The sequence below is a fragment of the Belonocnema kinseyi genome, chromosome 5 (assembly GCF_010883055.1).
Source record: "Belonocnema kinseyi isolate 2016_QV_RU_SX_M_011 chromosome 5, B_treatae_v1, whole genome shotgun sequence".
Lineage (NCBI taxonomy): Eukaryota > Metazoa > Arthropoda > Insecta > Hymenoptera > Cynipidae > Belonocnema > Belonocnema kinseyi.
In genome coordinates this window covers 148,470,996-148,482,179 of record NC_046661.1, presented here as the reverse complement: position 1 = coordinate 148,482,179, position 11,184 = coordinate 148,470,996, and the positions used below count along the sequence as shown (strand labels likewise).

At 24.2% G+C, this 11,184-nt stretch overlaps 1 protein-coding gene across 1 annotated transcript in view; it reads left to right on the top strand.

The window, feature by feature from the left end:
- Positions 1 to 11,184, top strand: part of LOC117173956 (SNF1-related protein kinase catalytic subunit alpha KIN12-like) — a 76,924-nt gene that overhangs the window by 12,139 nt on the left and 53,601 nt on the right. Inside the window, exon 2 of the mRNA XM_033362603.1 lies at positions 2,336 to 2,464. Within this exon, the coding sequence (XP_033218494.1) occupies positions 2,336 to 2,464 (129 nt within the window). The remainder of the gene's footprint in view (positions 1 to 2,335; positions 2,465 to 11,184) is intronic.

Here is an 11,184-nt window from a genome sequence, read left to right as displayed (position 1 = left end):
ATTGTTCATTATTTTTAACAAAAGTGATTGTATAAACAATTTATTATTATTAATAATATCATATTTGAATAATGCTTGAAAGATGCCGTTTTTTCTGAAATTGCTGGCTTTTTGTCCAATTTTCAATAGAATTAAAGTTATAATAAATTCAAGTTTACAAAAAGAATTGTTTAAACTATTTATTATCACTGTTATTATTATTTTTTTGCAAAAATAATTGTTAAACAAATTATTATTTTTCATAACTATCTTCTTCTATAGAAATGTCTGATAGTTGCGGGTGTTTCGGCAACTTTTACCATTCTGTCCTTTTTTACTTAGTGACATAATTATTAATGATAGTTAATAAAAATTTGTTTAAACAATTTAATATTTTTTATAACTACCTTTTCTTGGATAAGTGATAAAAAGTTGTGTTTTTTTTATAAAATGTTTAACTTTGCTTCGCCTACTTAGTTATTAACAATTCTAGCATTTATCTAAGAAAAGATAGTTAAAAACAATATCAAATTGTTTAAACAACTTTTGTGTTAACTTTTATAAATTATTACTTCACTAAGTGAAAAAAAGGTAGAAAGGTAAAAATTGCCGAAAAACCGCAACTATCAGGTATTGATATAGATAAAGATAGTCATAAACAATAATAATTCGTTTAAACAATTATTTTTGCTAAATTAATTTAATTATTAAGTCACGCCTTATGAAAAATAGACAAACAGTTGACATGTCCGGATTTTTATCGCTTTTCCGATTTTTCTTTCTTATTTAGAATAAGTCCCATAAACTTTAACATGTATTTTCCATAAGAAAATTTTCTTTTTTAATTTTTTATCAGAATCGTCAATATGAGGTTAATCAAGTTGAAAATTTGCATTTTTCTTGGAAATTAACTATCGAATACAAATTAAAAATTACCTCTTAATTAACACCCCCATAAGTATGTTTTACAAGGCCCAAAAAAACCCGATAAATGAAAAAATGTACTTTTCGAGTTTTTGGCGTTCATAATAAATTTTTTTCGTTTCTTTCACTACATATTTTTTTCTAATACATGAAAAACGACTCTCTATTGATAATTAAATATTTACACAGATTGTTAAACAATTTATTATTATTAGCAATTTCCTCTTAAAATAAAGTTATGAAGTCGATTTTTTCGGCTGTGGGTTTCTTTTTGTTGCTGAAATTTTTATCTTTTCTTTGACTTTTTAATTAGGAACAAATAATAAATATTCATATTATTCATAATTTATACAAAAAGGCTATTTAAAAAATATTAAATTTCAAATATATCTTTTATTTGCGAAAAATATATTCAGAAAAAAGAAAGCAGTCAACTGTTTTTAATTTTTAATTAAAATCTTGTTTTTCAAGATGATTTATCGTTTTAGTGTAAATTTTAACTATTAAGTCGTTAATTAACTTTTTTGTTAAAATTTCATATATACATATTGAAAATTATACTGTTTTGTAGAAAATTCGGTTGTTTTTTTTTTTGGCTTGGAATTTTTTTATTATTAAGTTTTTTATCTTCAAAGTTAGCTACTCCATTTACCGTTTAAAATTTAATTATTTGGTAGAAAATTAATTTTATTTATTTAACATTTATTTATTTGGTTTAGAATTTAACTTTTTTCAGAAATTTGGCTCTTTTTATGGGATTCATCTTCTTAATCATTTTTTTAAAGTAATTTTTCAAAATGAAAATTCAACGATTACATTTTTCGATGATAAATTACACTTATCAGTGGAAAATCTAACTATTTTTTGAAAATTCTCTTTTATTGGTTGAAAATCTATTCTTTTAAATGAAAATTTAAATGTTCTATTTTTTTAATTGATTATTTTTTGTTGAAAATTGATCGTCTTTAGTTGAAAAATAAATTATTATACTTTTCATTAAAAATTTAACTTTTTCGTTGATAATTTAAGTAATTTTTTTAAAGATGACCTTATCAAAAATTCATTTTTGAAGTTTAAAAATTAACTACTTAGTAAAACGTTTCTTTTCTTTTTTTTCGAAAATTAATTTTCTATCAGGAAATTTGACTATTCGATTATTAGTTTAATACTGATCCTTTTTAATTGAAAATTCAAAAATGTTATTTTAATGTTATGTATTGTTTTATAATTTCTCATTGTTTTTGAGAAAGTTAATTTCTTTGATTAAAAATTTACCGATTCATTGAATGTTAAACTTGCTTGTAAAATAATTAATTTTATTAGTTAAAAATCCATCTTTTTGGTTGAAAATTCTATTATTTTCGTAAAAATGTCAACTATTTGTTTCAATCTTTTGAAAATTTAAATTAATATAAATTTTTCTTATTTTCAGGTGGCCATAAAAATAATCGACACAAATGAAAATCGCCAAAGTTACGTGTTGAAGAATTTGACTCGAGAGGCGAAACTGCTTTCCATGCTGCAACATCCTTGCATTGTTCGTCTTTATGAAACCATCCAGGTAACATTTTATTGGAATTTTAATTTCGAATCTAATGATAAGGATTGAAATTTAATTTTTAAATTTTGAAATAATTTTATCGTCATTATATTAGAAGTGTATTAAAAATCACCTATTTTAAATTTTTAATTAAAAAAATTAATGTTGCACCCACACAAATGTTAAAGATCAGATTTGGGCGGCTTCAAATTTCTGAAAATAAGTACTTTGGAATTTCTGAGGGCTGGAAATTTGAAATTTAATTTGTATTTTAGACTTTAAAGTCAAAATTGAGACACTTTAAAATTGAAGCTTTGTTTTGGTCCAGAATATGGTCCTTCGAGCCGGATCTGGATTTCAAAATTTTTAATTTGAATCGTCTGATCTTTGAAGATAGCTTTAAAATTTTAAATGTTAAAAGCCGCAAAAATAAAGAAAAAAAAAAGTTTCTTTAAATTTAAAGAGACTTTCAACATTTAAATTAAATATCTATTTTCAAAATATTCGACTTGTAGGATTCAATTTTTTTAAATTAAGGGCCCTATATAAATTTCCTCGTGGAATTAAATTTTTAAGGTTTCTTTTGCGGACACTTTTAATGATTGAACACATTCTTCATTATAATGTTTAATTTGAAGGAGATTTGGAAGTCATCAATGTTTTGAAAAGATTAAAAAATAATTAAATTTTTCTGATTGTTTCCAAAAAATTAAAATTAAATGCAGATTTTTGAAGATTTTAAAGCAAGAACGATTAATTTATTTTATTAATAGAAAGACTGATTTTCTATAAAACAGGTTCAATTTATAACCCAAAAACATTAATTTTCCATTAAATTAATGAATCTGCAATAAAATCTAAATTAATTTCACTTTAAACCAAGTAGTTGATTTTTAACTAAAAAAAGATTATTTATTTTCAAAAAATATATAATAGTTGATATTTGTACCAAAAAAGTTTTTTATTTGAAATAAAAAACATTTGAATTCCACAAAAAATAGATGAATTTTCCACCAAATACTTAAATTTTCAACTAGAAAAGATCATTTTTTCAACAAAATAGTTAAAAGTTCAATTTTCTAGAAAATAATTTTATTGTTATCCCAAAACATGAATTCTCAACTCAAATGATTAATCTTCAGCTAAGAAATTTTTTTTTATAAATAGCAGTTGATTTATCAACACAAAAATTAAATTCGTAAAAAAAAACGAAATTTTCAGTGGTTTAACTTTAAACTAGAAAATTAATTTTTCAACCAGAAAAATGACTTCTTGAAAAAACATGTAAAACATAAAGAACAAAAAAATATTACCAGTTTAAACAAAAATAATAAATAATAAAAAAAAACTTATTTTTCATCCAAGATGATTAATTTTTCTTCGACAAAAAAATGAATTTTTAATAAATAATAAAATTTTTTACTCTAAGGGATCATTTTTGAACCAAAAATGGAATAGCTGCGTTTTCAGTTGAAAATATTAATTTCCAACAAACAAAAAATAGAAATGTCAACAAAACAGTTAAATTTCCAACCAAAAAGTAGAATTTTCCAACGAAGCTGATAAATCGTACAAAAAAGAATTTAACACCAAATATTTGAACATTTAACCTAGAAGTTTTCTGTTTTAAATAAGATCAATTTTCTAAAAATTGAATTTTTGTCAAAAAAAATTACTTTCAAACAAAAAAGTTCCATTTTCAAGATGGTAATTAAATTTTTAACCAAATTGTATATTTTTTAACCAAACGAGATAAATAAACAAAACAAAATTCAATTCGACATAAAAAACTATAAATCAACTAAAATAGATTAATTTTCAACGAAGCATTTGTATTTTAACCAAAACGTATGAACTTTGAACCAAGAAGATTAATTTGTACCAAAAAAGACCAATTTTCAGAAAATAAATGAATTTTTCATTAAAAAATTGCTTCTTAAAAACAAAATTGCATTGTCATGAAATCTATTAAATTTTCATCTATAAAAATTATTGTTTTACCAAAAATAATAGTTTGAATTTTTATCTAGAAATGGTCAGTTTATAATTAGGATTATATTAATTATCTTATTTTTTATTTTCAATGTTATTTTTTGCGATTTGAACCAAAAATACGCATCCGACCGTAAAGTGAAAAATTCTATTTTGCAGTAAAACTATACAACAGGAAAAAAAAGTAAATCTGTTCAAAAAAGATCAAGAAATTTGTTACAAATTTTTGTTAAAACAATATAAATGAAATACAAAAAAGAACCTTTTGGAGAAACAACACGAATTAAAATAACATTTTATTTAACAACAATTTTCGCCTAAATTATATCTACAAATTTTTTTAGAACCACTTAATGCTAAGATGTGTATTTTTAGTTCCAAATATCAAACATTACTTCAAAAATAAATAAATTAAATTTATGGAAAAATAAGACAAGTTTCAATAAAATTTGTTGCTGTTGTTAAAAAAACAAACTACTTAGATTAAAGTTCATAATTTTTGGTTAAAAATACAAATGCTTAGTTAAAAATTAATTTGTTTTGTTTGATTCATAGTCTTTTATATCAAATTAAATTTTCTTTTGTTTAATAATCTCGTTAGGTTAATGAATATGCCATTTGGTTGAAAAATTAATAATTTTGTTGAAAATGCAACTTTTTTGTTAAAAAGTAATATTATTAATATAAAAATGAAATTTTTTGAAAGTTGAATATTTAAATATTTTGTGGTACATTTTTTTCTTAAAATTTATAATTTCAGTTAAAAATTCCTTTTTTTTTGTTTGAAAATTTATCGATTTGTTTGAAAACTATTTATTTGTGGTTAAATACTAATTTTTTAAAACTAAAATGTAGCTATTCCATTTTTGGTTGAAAATTGATCTCTTTATAAATGAAAATTCAATTATTTGTTGAAAACTTATGTATTTTGTTAAAGATTTTTATTTTTATTTTGTTAAAGGTTGAAAATTAATCGGTTTTGGTAGAGGATTGCAATATTTTCTTTAAAAATTTTCTTTTTGTTAAATTTTAGAGTTTTTTATTTCAAATTGTAATTTTTGTTGGTTCTAATATCAACTACATGTTTTTCCGGAATTTTTTCATTTATTTATTATTTTTTTTTTTTTGAAAAATCGACTTCTTAGTTTAAAGTTAAACAACTTAAAATATTTTGTGGTAATTTTTTTTCTCAAGATTCACAATTTTAGTTCGAAATTCATTTTTTTGTTGTTGAAAATTCATATATTCTTTTAAAAATTATTTATTTTATTCAGTGTTAAAAATTAGTTTCTTTGAACAAAAATATAAATATTTCATTTTTGTTGAAAATTGATCTCTTTATAAATGAGAATTCAATTATTTGTAGAAAACTTATGTATTTTGTTGAAAATTGTATTTTTGTGATGAAATAAACTTTATCATCTTTGATGAAAATTCATTATTATTATTATGTATTATTTTGAAAATATTTTTCCGAAATTATTTGATTAATTTATTATTATATACTTTTTTTGAAAAATTCGGCATCTAAGTTTGAAGTTAAAGAACTTAAAATTTATTTTTTCTGCACGAATTTGGACTATTTTGAAGAAAAAAAATTTGTTGGCTTAAAAATACAACAATTTGGTAGGAAATTAATCTAATTGGTTGAAAATTAATTTTTTTGTTGAAAATTCACATTTTTGGTTTAAAACTAAACTACTTGTTGTACTATTTGGTTAAAAATCCTATTTTTTGGGATTAAAAATTAATTTTCAAAACTAAAAATGCAACTATTACATTTTTTGATAAAAACTAATTTTTTCTATTTGAAAATTCGACTATTTGGTGAAAAATTTTGAAAATAAAAATTTTCGGTCGAAAATTTATCCTTTTTTTAAAGTTTAAATGTTTCTTAGAAAATTAATTTCTCAACCAATACAAAAAAAAATCATTTTTAGCAAAATAGTTATATTTTCAATCAAAAAGATGAATTTTTAACTAAAATGATTAATCTTGAACAACAAACAAAGATGTTGTCACTACATACTTCCACATTTAACTCAGAAACATTTTTTAACCAATTAGTTTAATTTTCCACCAAAAATATAATTAAAAAAAAGTTCACCCAGAATAGTGTAATTTTCTTCCAAAAAATATTACTGGTGAAACAAACAGTTGAAATTTCAAAAAAAGCGAGACTGTTTCAATAAAATATTAGCATTCTTATCCCAATAGTTAATTTTTCAATAAAATAATTAAATTTAAAAAAAACGAGATAATTTTCAAACCAAAAATTTAATAAACTCTTCAACGAAAAAGATTTCAATTTTGTTACTGTGTTCTATTAATAATTAAATTAAATAATTAATTAAGAAATTAAGAAATTTTTTGTTTAAAGAGGGGAAAGGAGGGGAATAGGGGAAATAGTTTAAAGTTTAAATAATAAAAATAATTTTGAAACTTATCAAGTAATGATTAAACTTTGGAACTCTCCGATCGATGGCCCCTGAGAGAGTTGGCAATAAACGAATTAAATACTCATCGTCCCCATGAAAAAAGGTACTAAATTGATTTCTGATTCAAGGAGCATTATTTCTCTTATTTGAGATTCTGATCACAATGGGCAGTGGAATGCGAATAATTACTCGAGACTGAGTAGGCTTAGTATTATTTGTTAGGCTGCGCTACACACAGCCAGTATCCCCTTTCCCTGGGAAATTCAGGGCAGGAAATCCCGCATGGATCGGAACTCCATTGCCGCATACGAACGAGAAATGTAATTCGATATTCGCCAATAAGGGTCAGTTTTCTCAAATTAATTGGATTCGCTGGACAAGGCTTCCATTTTCACCAAATAGCGCTCATTTGTTCCGCGAAAGCCAAAGGGGATGATTACTATTCTCCTGAACTTTTCCGCCCGGAATACGAATTCAATAGGTCGGTCCAAAAATTGGGGGATCGTCATACTTTTGCAAAATTTAATTGTACTCGTTCATTCTACTAGGAAATTCCACACCAAGAAAGAAACAAAAGATGAACATCCAATTTAAATATATTGCTTCGGTTAATTATCTGCAAAACGTTTGAAAAAGATTCTTTTTGATGATACCAATTTTAAATATTTCCACAGCGATTTATTTGATAATTTTTTTGGATTTGAAGGACCTGGTTCTGTTCTGAGCCAAGATACAGTAAACCAGCGACTGGTCATTTACCGACTGACGATAATGGTTTGTGTCCGTGATAAGATGCCATCAGTCGGTAAGTTAGGTTCCTTTCTGACCTGAACTTAGCACGGACACGAACCATTATCGTTTGTCGGTAAATGGCCTATCGTTACTCAAAAAATACGGCATTTCAACAAAATAGTTAAATTTCTAACCGAATTGTTTCGTTATTAAACTAGAAAATTGAATTTATAACAAAACACTTGAATTTTCAGTCAGAAGAGAAAAAGCGGAAGTAAGACTTTTGAATTTCTAATCCAAAAAGACTAATTTTGAACAAAAAAGTTTCAGGTTTGACCAAAAAAGGTGACTTTCTTAATAGTTGAATTTTCAAGAAAATAATGAAAATTTCAAGAAAGTAGTTAAATTTTTTTAACAAATAGTACAATTTTAGAGAAAAAAACCAGTAGAGTTTTCAATCCGATTAGTTATATTTTCAACAACAAAAATTAATTCTCAACCAAAAATGAAATAGTTGATATTAAAAAAAATTGTTTTTAACAAAACACTAAAATTCTCGACCAGAGATTAGAATTTTTAATTAAATAACTTAATTTAGAAAAAAGTTAAAAGACAAACTTTTAACTAAACGGAATTACTTTTTTTAACTTTTCAATATTTAAAAAAATCCTTACCTTTTCACCAAATAAGACTTTTATTTTAAAGAAACCTCCAAAAGAAATATAATAACTGACACTTTAAGAAAACACAATTTAAATTTTAAATAGAAAAATTGGATTTATAAAAAAAACGAATTATCAACAAAATAGTTGATTTTTCAACCAAATTTTTAAATTTGTAATGCCAACAAAACGAATTTTTAATAAAAGAGTTGTTATTTCAACCAAAAGGAATTATTTTTTCGCAAAATTATCAAATTTTTAAAATAATAATTGAATTCTTAATTAAATAATACTATTTCGAACCTAAAGAAACAAGAATTCTCAACAAAAAATTTGATAGTTTACATACCAAATAAAAAAGATTGATTTAAATAAACTGGTATGGTTGATATTTAAAAACACAACTCGAATTCAAACTTTAAAAATGGTATTTATCAAGAACGAAGAATTTTAAACAAAATTGTTGATTTTTCATTCAAAAAAGATGTTTTTTCTACCAAAAATGGAATCGTAAAAATTTATGTTTAGAAAATATTTTTGAACAGAAACAAAAAACAATTATTAACTAGTCGAATCCAACCAAAAAGGACCAATTATCTAGAAAAAAGTTCAATTTTTAAGCTACAAAGATTCATTTTTCAGCAAACAGGATTACTTTTTTTTGTTAAATTGTTAAATTTTAAACAAAGCCATTAACTTTTTAACCAAATAACATTTTTATATAAAAAAATTTTTCAAGAGAAATTCAATAGCTGATACTTTAACCAACCACAATTCAAATATTAATTTAAAAAATAGTAATCATAAAAAAAACGAATTTTCAATCGAATAGTTGATTCTTCAACCAAATTGTTAAATTTTTAAACCAAGAAAAAAAGAATTTTTAATAAGAAAAGCTGCATTTTCAAACAGAAGGAATGATTTTTTCGCAAAATTATCGAATTTTTAAAATACTAAGTAACCTTTCGACGAAATAACAAATTTTCAAACCTAAAAAAAACGAATTCTCAACGACCAAATTTATAGTTGACATAACAAACAAAACAAACAACTTTTTAAGAAAAAATATATTGGTTGATATTTCAAAAGAACACTTAAGTTTTTAATTTAACAAATTGTATTTATTAAGAAATATGACTTTTAAACCAAATTGTTGATTTTGTATTCAGAAAATATTGCTGTTCTACCGAAAATGGCATCCTTAAACTTTCCGCTTAAAAAAAAAAAGATTAAAAAAAAAACGTTTTCAACCAGTCAAGTTCAACCGAAAAAGACGAATTCCTACAAAAAAGTTCAATTTTTGAGCAAAAAAGATTAGTTTTTAAACAAATAGGATTACTTTTTTTACAAAGTTGGTAAATTTTTAACAAAATATTGAACTTTTTAACCAAATAACATTTTAGTTGATTGACATAAAATAGTTGATTTTCCAACAAAATAGATTATTTTTCGAGTAAAAAAAAAATGAATTTTTAATTAGAATAATATATAAAATAAAAAATTGTAATAGTTCATATTATAAACAAGCAAATTATCAGCAAAGGTGATAATGGTTCGTATATCAAAAAAAAACTTGAATTTTAAATTTAACAATAATATTTATCAAGAAATATGATTTTTAAACCAAATTTTATTTTTTATTTAAAATATAGAATTTTTCTATCAAAAATAGCATCCCAAAACTTTCAGCTTAATAAAATATTTTTTAACAACAAACAAAAAAACACTTTCAACCAGTCAAATTAAACCAGAAAAGACGAATTTCTACAAAAAAGTTCAATTTTTAAGCCAAAAGATTAGTTTTAAAACAAATAGGATTACTTTTTTTAAACAAAATTGTTTAATTTTTAACCAAATCATTAAATTTTTAACCAAAAAACATTTTCATATACAAAAAGTTCTAGAATAGAAATATAGTGACTTATATTTTAACCAACCACAATTAAAATTTTAATTTAAAAAATGAGATTCATAAAAAAAACGCATTTTCAATAGAATAGTTGGTTTTTTAACAAAATGGTTCAACTTTCAAGCCAAAAAGAAAACATGAATTTTTAATTAGAATGATGATAAAAAATACTTCTAATAGTTTATATGTTGCTTGAGAAATATTTCAATTTCAAATAAAAAAACATGTTAATTGAACAAAAATGCGAATATTAACGAAATAATATAAATTTTATTTCTAAAAAGTTCTGTTTCTAATCATAAGCAACACTTTTGAACATCCCCTCCCCTACTCCCCCTGCATTTCCCTACTCCCACTCCCGATACTTCAACCTTCGCTTACTTTCACTTCCCCAACTTTTTTCTCATCTAATTTCCCCTCTCCTCACTTTCCTAATTAACACTTATCCTCCTACCCCCCACACATTTTCCCTTACTTCCCAACCCCGCACTTTCCCTACCAGGTCATCTCTCCTCATTTCCTTTAGTTCCCCTTCCATCACTTTCTCTACTTCCCTCGCCCTCACTTCGCCTACTTTCACTCACATCCTCTGTCCTAATTTCCCTCGAATTTTATCAACCTATTGCTTCTCATTACCTCCCCGCCCCTACTCCCCATACATCCCCCTACTTCTAATCCCGAGACTTCAGCCTTTACTTCCTCTCACTTCCCCAACTTCTTTATCATTTACATTCCATTTTCCTCATTCCCTTAACTCACACTTCTCTACTGCTATTCTCCCATCCCAAATTTCCCCTCACTTCTTAGGCTTGCACTTCACCATCCGGTTAATTTCTACCGTCAATTTCCTTAGCTCCCGTTCCATCACTTTCTTTACTTCCTTCGCCCTCACTTTTCCTACTTCCACTCCCCTCATTTTCCCAACCCCCTCCCAGCATTTTAACTTATTCTCATAATTCCCTCCTATCATTTTTTATCACGTCCCTACTACCGCCCGCCCCCCGTTAT